The sequence below is a fragment of the Falco naumanni genome, chromosome Z, assembly GCF_017639655.2.
Source record: "Falco naumanni isolate bFalNau1 chromosome Z, bFalNau1.pat, whole genome shotgun sequence".
In the NCBI taxonomy this organism is placed as follows: domain Eukaryota; kingdom Metazoa; phylum Chordata; class Aves; order Falconiformes; family Falconidae; genus Falco; species Falco naumanni.
The window spans coordinates 82727738-82744106 of record NC_054080.1 but is presented as its reverse complement, the minus strand read 5'-3'; the positions used below and the strand labels follow the sequence as shown (position 1 = coordinate 82744106).

At 37.6% G+C, this 16369-nt stretch overlaps 1 protein-coding gene across 2 annotated transcripts in view; it reads left to right on the top strand.

The window, feature by feature from the left end:
- The window catches only part of SMAD2 (SMAD family member 2), a 52712-nt gene extending 36660 nt beyond the window's left edge, over window positions 1-16052 (top strand). Inside the window, exons 3-11 of one of the 2 annotated variants that reach the window (XM_040580195.1) lie at window positions 382-471; window positions 1636-1829; window positions 2335-2469; window positions 5616-5690; window positions 6978-7031; window positions 8089-8301; window positions 10091-10228; window positions 10391-10535; window positions 14150-16052. In XM_040580195.1, coding sequence (XP_040436129.1) covers window positions 382-471; window positions 1636-1829; window positions 2335-2469; window positions 5616-5690; window positions 6978-7031; window positions 8089-8301; window positions 10091-10228; window positions 10391-10535; window positions 14150-14273 — 1168 coding nt within the window. In that variant the 3' untranslated portion in view covers window positions 14274-16052. The remainder of the gene's footprint in view (window positions 1-381; window positions 472-1635; window positions 1830-2334; window positions 2470-5615; window positions 5691-6977; window positions 7032-8088; window positions 8302-10090; window positions 10229-10390; window positions 10536-14149) is intronic. The other variant, XM_040580196.1, reaches the window with a different exon arrangement.
- Window positions 16053-16369: the final 317 nt, after the last annotated feature.

The window sequence follows — 16369 nt, the reverse complement described above, 5'->3', positions numbered from 1 at the left end:
GCTTATGTTTAAAACGAAACAAAACCAAAAAAAACCCAACTCAGCAACTACCCTTTAAAATTGAATTTTGTGAGAGCTAGGCTGAGGAAGTTTTGCCTGTTTTAAGGAAAATCACAACTGTATTGACCTCTTAAAACCAGAGAACTTGTTCACCTTTTAAAAACATCATTTACCTTGAATCACATGTTCCATTTTGATAGCCTCCTTCATATAGAAAATATAGCATGAGATGTCAGTTTAAATGCAAGTCTAACAATGCTCTATCTTCTATGTGAAAGGAAGTATTCTGTACATTTTTCCATGTTTGACATCATGGTGTTTTGAATAACCATATTCCATATTCATATCAATTTTTTGTTTTTGTTTTCAATTTATGCACAGCACTTGCTCTGAAATTTGGGGACTGAGTACACCAAACACGATAGATCAGTGGGATACAACAGGCCTTTACAGCTTCTCTGAACAAACCAGGTGAATATTCTGCCCTCTCTCGCATCATAGAAATCTTGTGGGAGGGATTGGCTTTGGAGGGTCTGTAATGGGATGCTTTAGCTGTAAAATAGACTAAAATGCTTCATAGGCCTCTCATGGTACAGCATTTTAAAATATTTGCTTGCCAGTGTAGAAATCCAAGTGTGTTCAGCTGATGTTTTGACCAATGAAACTCTTAATTCTGGAATATTCCTTTTTTATGCCAGTGCTAATGAAAGAGTGGGAAGACTTGTTAAATGCAAGCTCTAATGTGATTTGGTATTTATATTAACAAACTTGGGAAACTTAATTCTTTAGACCTAATCTTACAAAGTGTTTAAACTGCTTTGTATGCCACAAGCTTTCAGTTAAATCTTGCTAATTGGCTCAGATACGAGCTACTAAAGAATTGTTCGTAAATTCTTCAGTAGTTTAATGGTGGACAAATTCTAAACAGGGTCTTTATTTTTTCATGTCACATTACTTGATTTGTGTATTGAGGTTTGTCTCACATCCCATAACAATCATAAACATCTGCATTTGTGTAAGCATATGCAGTCTGTCTTAAAACTAGCAAAACGTTTTCAGCTGGTAGCAAGGCAGATGAAGTCAAGAAGATAAACTGTACAGCCCTTACAAGATGTGCATTCATGCTTTTTGCATTACAGTTACACTGCCATGTGGATCGCTTGGGCAGCTGACTGCTTATAGGCTTATTTGCAGTCCTTCTGTGGGAATTCTTATGCTTAAAGCCATAAAGCATCCATGCCACAGCAAAGCCTTGAGGTTTAGCAGTGGAAGGGACTGTTAAAGTGTGTGATTATTTTTTTTCTTTTAAACCAACTGTCTTCTACATTAAAAAAAAAAAAAGTATATGAAGCAATCATTCGTAATACTTGGTTGGAGGTAAAGTGGCTTTTAATGAACTCTAAATTCACTGGCAATAATTTGAGCAACTCAAAAATAAGTTAAGACACTGCTTGATACCAACATTTTTATCACATTTGAAGCCTTTTAACAAGAGTATAAATGTCACTAGCAGTGTCAATCCATTGAATTCTGAGAATACACGAACTACCCATCCCATGCGTGTACACTGTTGCTTGAGTGATTAAGACGACAGCATGCAGTCTGTAAATACTTCTCAACATCTTTCCCCTATAGATCTCTCGATGGCCGTCTACAGGTATCTCATCGTAAAGGATTACCGCATGTTATTTACTGTCGTTTGTGGCGCTGGCCAGATCTTCACAGTCACCATGAACTTAAAGCAATTGAAAACTGTGAATATGCTTTTAATCTTAAAAAGGATGAAGTATGTGTAAACCCTTACCACTACCAGAGAGTGGAGACACCAGGTAGGAAGACTGCTTCTGACTTTGTATAGCTGTACATAGTTGTTCCAGCGTAGCATTTTAAACGAAAAAGAGAAAGGTGTTGCTTTCTCTTGCCAAAAGTGCAAGACTCTTGGAGATAAAGCTTTTGAGAATACCATCTCCTGAAAGTTTTTAATAGTAAAATTACTGAAAAATGTCTACAAATATGTTGAACACAACAAATGCATTGATAAACACTTCTAGTACTGCTAGCAGTTTCCAGCGGGCTAAGTATGGTCCAGATGGAAAAGGAGAATAGAGATGACTTACCTTTGCTAATGTGGAATAGCCTTGCTTGGGAGGCACCTCAGGAGTCTGTTCTTCCAGTAACTAGTAGTACAGTTGTAGTATGAGCAGAACTGAGATTCAGAAAATTTCAAAACATCTGAAAAAATTATTAGATGGTTTAGATGTTTGGTTTTTCTTTTAGCTCACAGTAACATGTATTGTCAGGATCTTACTAATGCTTTGAATTTTGCTTTTCCAGTCTTGCCTCCTGTACTAGTGCCACGGCACACTGAGATTCTAACGGAGCTTCCACCTCTTGATGACTATACCCATTCCATTCCTGAAAACACTAACTTCCCAGCTGGAATTGAACCACAGAGCAATTACATACCAGGTATTTTCTTAACTCCCACTGTAAACAGTACATTTAAGATTGCACCACTGGAACAAAGATGGTAATTTCATACTCCTAAGTGATCAAATTAATTAAAAGATAGTCCAATAAATTAAGGCTTGTTGATTTAATGTCTTAATTCCAATGGAAACACCTGAATACTGTTGTTTGCAGAGCATGGTCCTGTGTGAAACCATGTTGCTGTGGTTTCACAATAGCTTACTTGGTTTCAGTAGCTTATTTAAGATTCAGAATGCTAACGAGTACAAAGTAGACCTTCACCTTATGCTTTAAGCCTGTTTTACAAACATACAGTGGTTGCCAGATGCTTTGTTGTAATTGAGTAGTAAACTGCAGCTCAGTCTAACCATGTGTAGTATGTGGAGTAAATTGTAGGTTGCAAAACAGTAACTTAAAAAGTGTTTTGATCTGGAGTTCACAATTGATCAAGGGTTCCTTTGTATACTTGTTACTGTTGTGTGCATATAGTTCTGTCTTTTTAGTATGAAGGACAGCCTAACAATATTGAACTCTTAAAAATTCTTCCTCCCCCCTCTTTTCCCCTTCCTCACCCCAAAACAAATACCAAGACTAATCTGCTATGGTGCACCTGAAAGCCTGTACTGTTACTGAAACATAAAATGAGAGACATTTGTTTCCTGCCCCAACTTCCTGTTTCCTATCTGTTCAGGAAGTTGCCTAGAGTACAAAACCAAGCAAAGCTGAAGTTTTCTCATAGATGTTTAATGCAGCTATGTTACGAACAAGCTGAAAATTCAGATCTGGACTCTCTTGAAGAGTAAGATGACTGCCTTGAAAGTGAGATATATGCAATGCACAAATTGTATCTACATGTCTTAAACGTAATGTTGCTTGTGTTTTCCTTAAATGTATCAAAGAATTGAAACGGCACAAAAAAAAATTTCAGTTAATTTGTTCTCATCTTTTAATTTGTGCCACATTTGTTGCCACCTAAGGATAGCAGATCTTTACAAGAGCAATTTCAGGCGCTAGAAGTTGGTGTTGTTTTCTTATGTATACTTTTTTGATTCCATCTGAGGGTGTTTGATAGCATCTGCAAACAAAATTCTGGAAGGCCACCCTTTTAAAATCCAGTGCTATGGAATGAGCTAAAGTGACTAGGTAGGTAGTTGCAGGAATTCTGTTCAAGGTGGTTGCAGGTATTCACGTGATCTTCCAATATTTCTGCGGCCAACCACATCTTGCCTCTTCTTTGTCGCTGACACACTCCTGTTGTATTCATGTCACGGTATCTTACTTTATTTGACCTTGTTAACTTAATCTTGAATACTTAGCTAGGTTCTGATAAATTTTGTGCATCTTGACAGCCTGCTTCAGAGAACGGTTTTCTTTCGCGGTAGGCTAGACTCACAGCTGTGGTAGCTTCAAACTGCCATACTGTCAGAGTACTTGGTCTACAGAGAGGTTGGTTTCACCTGTGGCAGGGAAGATGGCCATCATAAAGGTGCAGGAAAGCCTTTAGGGGAGCTGTATGTTCCCTTTCAGGTTACAGAGGCACTGAGCTGCATTGTCCAAACTTCAGGCAGCATTCAAACTCTGCTAAGATTTTTTTAGTGCTGTGCTTGAGCATTTATTTGCAGCTGTGGTGGTGTTCAACCTCTGACCCTAAAACAGTATTAATAGTGCTAGGTGGAGGAAATAATCTCTGTTCAGACAGAGACTAGATATGGAAAATAATCTGTGCCAAAGAGCCTAGATTAGCAATTGGAAATTGGAGGCATGGGTTGGATTGGTAATGGTTATTGGCCTTTTAGCATGGCTGTGGGCTTAATTATAATGAATGATTTGGCAATGGGTGGAGTCCTCTTTATCACAATGAATTCTACAAAAATGTTCAAAACAAGTATGTTTTTTGTCACCATACTCCTTGCTAGTAAAGGTTTCCCTTCACTTTCCTTTTAAATTCTCACTTTAATTTTGAGATCTATATTTAGCACACTAGTTTTACAGAATGAACCAAAGATATGATTCTTTCAGTTCATTTTTATTTAATCAACTGAGTTAATCTAGTTTCCTCTCAACGACTTCCTTCTGATCTTATTATATTGCTGTAAATCTCAGGCATGATATTTGATGTTAACTTTTAAGCGAAAGGCTTTATCTTTAAATTTCTGCTGTTTGGTAATGTAATTAAATATGTTTAATCCCTCAGATGTATTAGAGACAATTCTAAGATGATTGTAGAGATAGTTAGCTTCAAACACTTTCACTAAAGAAATCCAGGTTTTGCCTTTAATGTATAGGAAAGGGCATTTGCCCAGTTCAAAGAAAACTGGTTCCTGAAAGACTATTGGTTAACTCGTTATCAGGATTAAAAAGTACATCTTGAATGGAGAAAAGTTACATCCATACTGTCCTGGGCTTTTAAGATATTTCTGTGGAGTTAAACACAGGTTTTGGTATCAGAATGCTTCGAACTTGTTACTGACTTTACTTTGATCTGTGAAACTCCCATCTTTAAAGAAAGCTAGATAAAAGACTAGATGATAGTTTTAATAGAGCTTGGAAGTAACAATAATAACAATTATAGAGCTTGTGCAGCATAACTAGATAATACAGTTATCATTAATGAGTGAGATCAACTGTTGGGCGTTGAAGAAATGGCTTTGGGGACTGAACTGAAAAATAACCTTTAAGTGTAGCAACTTCTATAAGGCGTGGGAGGGTATCTGATCTGATGATTATATTACATAAAGACAGCTTAGGGGTTTTTTTAGTAGAAGTCACCAGATGGTTTTTTTCATTTGTAATTCTACTAAATGTGAAAGCTGTTGATCACAATTGCAAAATTGTTATTCATTGTAGTGAAAGTGTCTTGTCTTAAATGGAACAAACAAGGATTATCTGTTAATTATATAACATGTTTGAGCAATTGACTGGCATACCAGTGATGATACATTTTACATAGACAATAAGGCAGGTAATGCATTTGAAGTCCTACTGGAAGGAAGAAGGGACAGCAAAATGAAATTCTCATTCACTGTTCATGTATCATATGGAGCTCATGAAGACTTACAGACAGAAACCCCAAATGCTAAATCTTACAAATTTATCCAGTCATTGAACCAATAGGTGGATTATTTTTTTAATATATTTTTTAACAGAAACACCACCTCCAGGATATATCAGCGAAGATGGAGAAACAAGTGACCAGCAGTTGAACCAAAGCATGGATACAGGTAACGCTTTTTTTCACTGCTTTTAAGACTTGGGATCACTAGTTGTGATCCCTCAGCACAGTGGCATGAATTCAGCCCAAACAGTGATGTCAGTAGCCCTCTGTATAACCTGGTGTTTTCTGTTTATAATATCACTTTCAGTCTTTTGTGAACAAAATAATTTTTTTGCTAGAGGACTGCTTTTAAGACATTCTGTGCCATATTAAGTACATTTCTTTGGTTTTCTAACAAAGGCACACAGGTCTAAGTCTTCATCAGAAAGCCTTAAAATAGATTTTAATAGCTGACTGGTTTCAACCTACGCCTAAGTTTACCTTCTGGAAATGGCTTCATTGAAGCAAAATGTCAGTTGGCCTAAACAAGTTAGAGAAGTGGTGCATTTTGAGATCCTATCTCTTAACTCTTGACAGCCTTCGCGCTTCTGCTATGTTTCAAATTAATTATTACATGAAAGGCTGTATTGAAAGAGTAGTAAGGCATTTGTGCCTTTGTATCGAAGGGTTTCTAGATTATCTGGTTGGCCTTAGACTTAGGCAGAGCACAGTTGATGTGCTGGATAAGAACCTCCTGCTATGTACTGGTAGACTTGAGTGTGTTTAGTTAGCTAATGTTAACCTTTTTCAGTTAATTGGAATCAACTGTACTAGTTTCTGTAAGAACTGCAATATTTTCCTGCTATGTGACAATAGGCACCTTAATTAAAAAAGCCTGACATTGGCAGTCATTGTAGGAATGTTCCTGTGCAAAGCCTTTCTGTGTGTCGCCTACTAGTGCAGAAATTGTGTTGGATAGTTCATGTTCTTCTGCAGTTTTTCCTTCCTTCTTCCAGGAAAGAAAAATTTCTTCAAATGAGGAAATCCAATTTGCTCTTTTCTAGAGAGAAATCCTCTCCTTTGAGAATATAAGCAGTATCTTGCTTGGTGTTGTCCACCTTTTCTCAGCTGTTTTTCACTGAATTTGGGAAGAAATCGCTACCCTTCTCACTGGAGAAGTACATAAATAAAGTTAGGTTTGCAGAGTGTGCATGAAGTGAGAGCTCTGCCAAATACAACACTAAGGTGTTAATTGAGTCTTTATGAGGAGGGACAGGTTCCCAGGAGTCTGAAAAATTAAATGTAATCTTAATTCAGAATAAGTATGTGACATGCTGGAAAACTGGTTGTAGGATTTATAAGATTTCTCATTCCAGAGAATTTTAATGTAAACCTATATTGAGATAATGGTTATACCTAGCCATCTAAATAATGAGAATAATTTGCTCTGAAACAATCTGTATTGCTTCAACAGGATCTCCAGCAGAGCTGTCTCCTAGTACTCTCTCCCCAGTTAATCATAGCCTGGGTAAGCTGGAAATACTTTTAATTGTTTCTGTGTGTGCGATGACCCTTTGTTATATATAATGACATTAAAAATGAGAATATACTTTAAAATTAAAGTAAGAGCTCTATTAGGAGGAGACTCTTGGGTTGGCTTCCTGATAATAAACATAATAGGGCTGGGTTAATAACTTGTTAATAACTATTTCTGTAACTGTTGAGCTTCTAGCAAAGAGAAAGAATAATATGGTTGTGTGTGCAGGAATAGCAATTATAAATCCTTTAAAGGACATTAGCATTAATATCCTATCCATAGTGCTGCCCAGACTTGCAGTCTCCCATGTACGTGTGTACTGCTGGTCTTCTCATGTACTGTTTCACCTGTAACCACAACACAATTGTTGCTCCCACAGTAGTCGCCCACCTGCTTTGATCAGGTGCCATTGCTGTGTGTCTGTATAAATGCCTCAGGAAGATCAGATTCCCTTGGGTTTGTTTAAGGAATGGTGGCAGGATGTGACAGGAAAGTGCTGTTCAGAACACTGAGTAAGTAATTAGAGTAGGTAAAGAGGGGAAGCAGGGCAGGAAAAGCTGAAGATGCACAGGGAAGATACTGAGCTTTTGTAGGGGAGAGCTTAGAACTGCCTTTAGATAAAGAGACAGTGGAAGATCTAGTGTAATCAAGAGAACATAATTTTCATATTAATATTTTTTCCTGTGTGCAGTTCATATTTGATAGTTTAATGTTGCCAAAATGTTGGCGAGTTACAGAAAGGCAACAGAAATGTCTCAATATCTGGCACACATGGCAACATTAGCTTAATCATTTTGCTGAACAAAATGCAAGTACTGAACTAAATGAGCTGTGGTCAGAATAGATCACCCCTTCTTCCCCTCTCCTTTGCATGTGTGGAATATTGAATTCCATTCTGTTTACTTGGGTAGGTAAAAATGACAGCAAGCAAAATACAATTTGAGTAGTTGCAGGAGACTGCCGCTGTTGTTTCTGAAAGAGACTAATATCCATGCAGCTATTCAGCCTCAAATTCCATATTAAGCTTGTTTTTTAAAATTTTTTTTAGACTTGCAACCAGTTACTTACTCGGAGCCTGCATTTTGGTGTTCAATAGCGTATTATGAATTGAATCAAAGAGTGGGAGAAACCTTCCATGCATCACAGCCTTCCCTCACCGTAGATGGCTTTACAGATCCATCAAATTCAGAACGATTTTGTCTAGGTCTGCTTTCCAATGTAAACAGAAATGCTACAGTGGAAATGACAAGGCGACACATAGGTAAAAATCTCTGATCTTTTAACTATTTAATTTCACTTTAGCCCATAAAATTTTCTGGAATGATCCAGGTAGGATGGGCAAATCTGTGTGTGGGGTTCTTTTCGGCCTTGTGCAGCCAGCCATTGAACTTCTCTCATGAGGCTTGCTGAGGAGATCTTGGTGTCTCTTGTTAAGGACAGAAGTGGAAAGACACAGAGGTCACCAATTCTGAAATGAGGGGAAAATGTAGCAGCCACTGCTAGTGCAGCCAGTTGCAATTGGGAAGAGATGTAGTGATGGCTGAAGCTGAGAGGAGCTGCCTTTCCTCAATCAGTAGTCACCAAGTTGGTGGCAGCAGCAGTCACACAGGTGTCAGGCTGCTAGTGGCACAGGAGGAAGCCACTCAACTGTATGGGATTTCTGTTGCTCACATTGCTGTTTTCTGCCTTCTGGAAAAAGATGATGCACCAAAGCATCCCAAGGGGCAGGTTTTTGGCTTTTAGGCTCCTTGTTGGACCATTCTGACTTGGGTAGCATTTATATTCAGAGTTGCTTTTAACTGAAACTTAAGCTTTAATTACAAATTTTAACATGTGGCTTATTCTAAGATGCAGGATGGACATTGCTATTACTTGAATTCTTTTCTGAAAGCTGCCATTGAGCTAACACACTGTTTTGACATGATTAAGATTTTCTTTGTAATAGTAAAGATTATTATTTTCCATAATGCAGCATCTTGGCTTTAAATTCTTCAATAAACTACTTTTTTTCTTTCTGGATTCTTTTACTTAGCAACATTCATGAGAATTTATTTTTACTTTTTTTTACTAAAGAAGTTCAGCCTCTTTAGTGTAGAGCCTTCTTACTTTTTTGATGCCAAATCCAAATGCTTTCCTAATAAAATTCTAGATATGCAGAAACCCAGGCTATACTTGTGCTGGCTGATCAAAATGGTCAATGATGAGAAAAAGCAAATACGTGAGCTGCTCTATAAAGAAACTGAAAGCTCCTTAGATTTTGTTTGAGAAATAGTTCTAAAGAAAAAGGAGAAGAGAAACTGGCCTTCAGAGGACCTGTGAATCATAAACAGTTTTCTTTGAGAGATCAATTGTACATCACTTACCATACTTCTGCTAGTAATAAACCATGCATGCAGATATTTTTTTTTCCACTTGGAGGGAGAACAAGATCACAATTTAAAAGTGAACAATAGGATTTCTTATGGGTATTTTTTAGTAATAGGGTAAATGAACTGCTGTTGTTTTTGTCAAAGTAGTACTGAGAAGGGATATGCAGTGGGTTGTGAAATAGTGTGGGTGGGTGTAAGTGGAGAGTGTTGAAGTGCTATCCTTGTGTTTTCCTTTTTAGCCAGTCGCCTGTGCCACTTCACATGCAACGCTTTAATATTAGCACAAGTTTTAATTCTGTTGAATCTACTCTTATTTCAATTTTGGTATTTCTTTTGGTGAAAAAGTTATTTGGTAATGGACACTGCTCCCTGACTTGGATTTGGTTACAAGCCATTACCTGGCTAGAAAACTCTGTCTCATTCTCGACCAAAACTTATTCTGCTTCTCCTTCAAATACTGTGTGTTTGTGAGAGAAAAATGCAAGTTAATTGTGTTCTGCTCCTGCTACAGCTGTCAGGTCAGCAGTGTGGTCCTGTCGATAATTGATTTCTGTTTCTGTTGTAAAGAAAAACCTTGGCCTTCTGAAACAAAATACTTCCTTGTTTTTTAATCTGCTTGGGTCATATCATAACTATATATATATAACTAGATAACTAGAGTCCTTTTGAATTTTGCTACAGGAAGAGGAGTACGTCTCTATTACATTGGTGGAGAAGTTTTTGCTGAGTGCCTAAGCGATAGCGCGATTTTTGTTCAGAGCCCCAACTGTAATCAAAGATATGGCTGGCATCCTGCAACTGTGTGCAAAATTCCACCAGGTTAGTAGCCTACCAAAGGTCTTGTGTAAAAATACCCAGTGAATGTATTCAATAGATGACATTTGTTTTCCTTTTGATAGTTTCTTTGTAGTCTCGGGCTTCTGTGTAGCAAACACAAGTATTTATTGATTGTACCCTTTTGACTTTTTTTTTTCTTTATAGGATGCAATCTAAAAATCTTTAATAACCAAGAATTTGCTGCTCTTCTGGCTCAATCTGTGAATCAGGGTTTTGAAGCCGTTTATCAGCTTACTAGAATGTGTACCATAAGAATGAGTTTTGTTAAAGGATGGGGAGCTGAATACAGGTAAGAAAAAAACCTGCTTTAAATTTAAAGCTAATAATTTTTCTTCTTTCACTAATACACTATTTGTCTGGCTTGAAGGCCATATATACAGACTTCTTACTGCTATTGTATTGTATTCAACTTGCCATCTGCAAGTTGAACCCATATTTTACTCTTTCTCCCCCTCAGCTATGGACGTCCTAATTCATAAATACCCGTAAACTGATTTTGGTGTTGCATTGAAGCCAGCTGTTGAGCAAGGAATGTTGTCACAGTTCCGTTTCCTTGCTCAGTCCTCCTGCTTATTGTGGTGAAATCACTGACAACATCTAGAAAGTTCAGTTTGCTATGAGATTATTTGTTGTTTGTTAGGCATACAGTCGTTTCTGTCTCTGTCCTGTTCTGTATGGAGTATAAGGAGTTTGTTAGGTTGTGGTGTGGGATGCAGTTGATAGTACTCGACAGAAAGAACTGGAGTCACTTGGAGTACGTCCGGCAGAATAAAACAGCTGGAGAACACACATTTAAGGGATGGCAAATATTTTGGAACTTGTAGTGGAAAAAACTTTGGAGAAGTAAGATGACTGTGTTTATGTAATAAAACGGCTAAAAACAGTTTTTTGAGTGGAAAAAATAGTCTTTTATCTGCTTTTGAATAGATTCCAATTGTATTGTCTATTAGCACAAACTAAGAGCTTATAGTTGAGGACATGCCTGTTTTTAATGTAGTATGGGAACTTGGGAAGGAAAGGAATTGACTTCTAACTGAGCGGTATTAAAGATTTAATTTATTTTGGAGAGCTAGACATGTGGTTTTAAACAAGTCCCATAAGCCTCTCTAGAAATTGTCCACTGAAAGAATGAAGGCTGACGTATCAATACCCTTTTGCAATACATAATGATTTCCAAAAAAACCTATGTAATTTCTGTAGTTGAATAATGGCATATAGGTTCCACTGTGAATCCTGGGGGTTTGATTATTTTATCTGCTCTGGAAATACATATATGTAAATAGCAGCATCAGTATGTAGGGGAGGCTTCTCAGTGAAATGGAGCCAATTTTGTAAAAGCCTAGTTAGATGAAATGAGAAATTTGAGTAATGGAATAAATTGGTAGCTCTTTGTTAGCAAGAGGTACACAAGAAAGAATTTGGCTCAAGTTTAAAGAACTGTTGGATTTGGCTTAAAAGGAGTATGTATACACTTACGCATAATTAAATACAACATTCAAATCGGAACAGAAGAAAGGCTTAATCAGACAGATGATATGGAGACAACTTGAAGTGAATGAAGTGTAAGTGCTGGGTTGAAACAGTGGGGGGAGGCTTGTGGTAAAGTTATTTCTGGGGAGGGAGAATGTTGGTTGTTAGTGTGTAAACTTAACAATCCTATGTTCAGAGATCATAGGATTGAAAAAGCTGCAATGGAAATGCTGCCAGAACAGCACAGAGACTGATTCCTGACATAATGCTGATCTAGTTTCTTTGCATCTCTGTTGAAGATGATGCTAATAAATTATTGATGGACAAAACTTGTAAGTTATGCTGCAGTTGTGATTAAAGCAAGAAGAGGTTGCTCCTGCAAACAAACTTGAATTTAAATGAATGTAGTCTGAGTTGTCAAAATAGACCAGGAAGCACTGTAAAATCTGTCATTCTAGTTAAAACTTCCATGCTTCATTGTTATGTCAAAAACATTTCTTATAGAATAGGCTTTGGCAAAGTCAAAGCATTACTTACATTTTAGGCATATGGCATATGTTCGTAAATGTGCAGGTAAGGCAAGGTGGTACATTTATAAGCTCGGTAGGCAAAAGAGCTTATAGCATTTTGCTCGCTATGTGTTGGCTTGAACTGAGGATGGTGGTAGGAGTTCAGATCAGCAGTCGAGTGTTCATGTTAGCACAGGAACTATCCAAGTCTGGGATCATCTTCTGAAGGAAGTTAAGTAGAGGTAATTACAGCAAAGAGACTTAGTGATAAATGAACTGGAAATCCATGGGTAGAAGAGACAGAGTTTTAGCTTTGAGACTGATGCTAAGTGGCTGTCACTATTTTATCAACTTTTGCCAGCGTAGTGCAAAGCCAGGGTTGTTGAACAGAACCAGTTATAAAATCCTGAGGAAATGTGTTGTGGAACACATTGTTGGGGAGTTGACAGCAGTGGAATAATGAACTTCCTTTGTCGGGAGAGGATTCAAGACTAAATGGAATTGTTTCCTGTGGTTTAGATTGTTCTTCTATTGGATCATTTTGTTTTGGCATAGGCGTTCAGGGCTAAGATAACAAATTTTTTGAGTGCTGAGAGAGCGCAGACCCCAGCTGCTTTCTTCTACTACAAAATGTGAAACCACAGACAACTTCTTGAAATCCATTCTCTCACTGGCTTAATCTTTCTGCCTTTTCAGTTCCTCTGTTTATATAAACAGATTACCTTAAAGCGAAGGGTTGCAGTGCCCACAATAAAAGTGATGGGGCTGGGTTTGTGTCTGACAAATCTGCTGCTTTTGAATCCTAATGCCTCTTTGCTTTGACTTCAGGATAGATAGAATTACTAGGAAAAACTGGCTTAGCAACAGTAGTCTTGCCTGTCTAGTTTGGGAAAACTCCCATGCCTGCAGTGGTACGGTGAAATAACAGGATTTCTCAGACAGAGTATGTCCAATACTGATTTCTCGACTTTGGATGAGAGGGAAGAATTTTGAATAACAGATCTCTGAAACAAGGATATATGGGAGAGTGAAGGCAGCTTTTATGGTTGTCAGCGCTTCAGCTTTACTGAGGCTTTCTATGTGGTGTTTAAGTAAGGGCATCTATTGTGGGAAACTATGGGCAAGTTTATATAGAAGGCAAGGGAAACAGTTTTTACTTAAATTAATTGTGTGAGGGTGTTACAATACAGAACACATGTAGAGGCTTAAGATTACAGGAAATCAGAGAAAGGTTGGTGTTCCTTTGAGATAGCATCGGTTAGCACAGTATAACCACACGCTGTGTTTTGACACTGTGTTTCTGACAAGATCTAGCAGTTTTCTTATACTTTCATCTTGTCAATTGCTTCAAAAAGCCAGACTTTCTGATCACCATAGTACTGTGCTGTTTGGCCATGCTGACAGTGCAGAGCCAAGTGTTTCTATTCCATACGTCTCAGCGGTTGTCTACAATATTCAAACTCAGTTATGCATACAGACTCTTTGAAGGTTGAGATACAGCTGCACACAGCGATCTGTGATGTGAACACAGCATTGGTTGGACAATCCTCACTTTTTGATTTCTTTTTAGAAGTAAGACTCTTGGTGTGGTACTTGAAGCAAATGCTGCAGTTCTTGTCTTATTCTCCAGAGCAGCATATTCTCAATGTATTATGGAAAAGCATGTAATAATTCATGTGTCTTACAGATATGGAGTGTTTGGGGTTTTTTTTGTTGGGGTTCCACCCCCACCCCCCTACCCCCATTTTCTTCAAACACTGTCTGAAAAAAGGTATATAGAAGATGATAATTAACAGTTATGGTAATGGTTGCAGATTTTTGATCTTTGTGTAGTAGATATGGATGGAATCACATTTGATCATATGATGGAGACCTTCATAGCAGTCAAAGCTGCTTTCTGACTTTCCTATTCTCTATTTTCTAGGCGGCAAACAGTAACAAGCACTCCTTGTTGGATTGAACTTCATCTGAATGGACCTCTACAATGGTTGGACAAAGTATTGACTCAGATGGGCTCCCCTTCAGTACGCTGCTCCAGCATGTCGTAAAACTCCTTCCTCCGTTACCAGTGGGCTAAATACAGAGTCCAATCAACAGACTTAATATAACATCTCGTCTGTCGTAGTATTTGTGTGTGGTCCCCATGAACTGTTTACTATCCAAAAAGGTTTTTAAAAAAAGAAAGAAAAACAGCACTTGAGGTCTCATCAATTAAAGCACCTTGTGGATTCTGTTTCCTATACTCTGATACTAGATGAAAATTTAGTGTATAGAAATGCCTTCTTCAGAACGAAGAAGGGACAGTTCTAAAGACTCTTAATGGTGTTTTTATTGGGTATATAATTGAGTGTCCTAATGGTTTATCAATAACATGAATAGCTAAGTATATGTACAGGTAATGTATCATGATCTCAAATATCACAGTATTGTGCTGTTCTACATTTTAGTTCCCATAAATAGTTGTTTGTTTTTTTGATTGGGGCAAATCACTCATAAAATTCCAAGACTCTACTCCTTTATTCTTTTGTATTTTTTTATATAAGCAGGTTTTCGAGTTGTCCTAAACATAACAAGCAGACTTTCCTTGTAGAAAAGCTTAACTTTTTGCTGCCTTCTTAAAGAAAATCCCTCCATTGGAAGGGAAAGAAATGTCTTGAGATTCATCTCTGAAATCTTAAGACACTTTATATACCTAATGGGGCCTAAAATGAATTCATACTATAAATTCTGAGTATCCATCACGCTAGGAGTCTACTTTTCCCTACCCATCTGAGTTGATGCATCTGTTGCCAGCAGTATTGCTGGCATTGATTTAGTTTGGGACATCTTTTGTACCTTGAATCATTGATATCAGTGATTTTTCTCATGGAATGAGAATCTACTGTAGCATTGGATACTGGATTAAGTACACAAGGTTATTGGCTTACCCCTTACATCTCTATTTTTTCACTAAACAGATGTCACTAAAAATCATGGGGTTTAGTTTTTGGAGCCAAATACCTTGAAAAATCCTTTCCCAGGGTAAACTAGACTCTTTCTTACAGGTTTTAAGTAGATGCAGCTTCCTAACATATTTCAGTAACAATTTAAATTTCTGATCTGAGTGGCTTTGTATAGCTTACTTGCATACCAGATCATACGCATTCATTATGTCATAATGGGCCTTGTTATTAAAAGTAGTTGCTTCTGCAAAACCTCTAGGATAGTGGTCGCTGAGGTATGACCAGCGAAGGAGGACTTCTAGGTTCTTCGTGACAGTGCATGTTATTGTGAACCCTTGGACACTACAGCTGCACCATATTAAAAATATTCTGAAATATATTCTAAAAATAAGTCTGGGTTGGGGAAGGGTTGGGAAACTGTATAGAAGGGTTATTCTGACTTGAAAAATATACATCTTACTAACAATCTTGTGATCTAGCTGTCTGTCATTCTTTTGTTATTGTGGCAGTAGCAGGATTGCCTTTGTCTGTTTTTCCCATTGTTTCATCCATTACACTAGTACTGTACTTTGTAAGTACAGCTAGTGATCTTAGCTTTGAGAACAAAAATGTGGCCAGTGTTACAGCTTTTAATCGGTTGACTGAATTGATGATAGTGATGGATATCTTTATGCCATAATGACTAGGGCATAGAAGCAATACCAAAAATCAAGCCTTGAAAAAGTGGGCCAGACACCTTTAAAAAATTGGCAAAGCAGTTACCAGTTTGTGCTAGTTTTACCAGTAGACTAATGTATTGGTAGAACTTGTGAACCTAAGAAATAAGCTTCATGCGTGTTGCATTTGCCTAATATGTGAATACACTAATAAAAGTTTTAATTCTCATGGTGGTTGTTTTTTTTTAATTGCTGTATATATTTTCTGTTGAAGGTTAGGAATTAGTCCAACCTACCCAAATAAATGGCACAAGTGTCCTGCATGTTGTGGCTGGAAAGATATAGATGTTAAATCACTTCTTACACAGCTTTTGTGGAGGTTCTGGATCTGTGTGTGTTTTAGCAATGCGGACTTCTACTCTAGCTCAGGTTTATTAAAGCACTTGCTTTTTTTCCCTGCTGTGATCAAATTACATCCTGCTAGCTCAGATGTTTACTTTCACCTGTGAAACACTTAGATAAGAGAGACTTGTCTGGGTGAAAGAT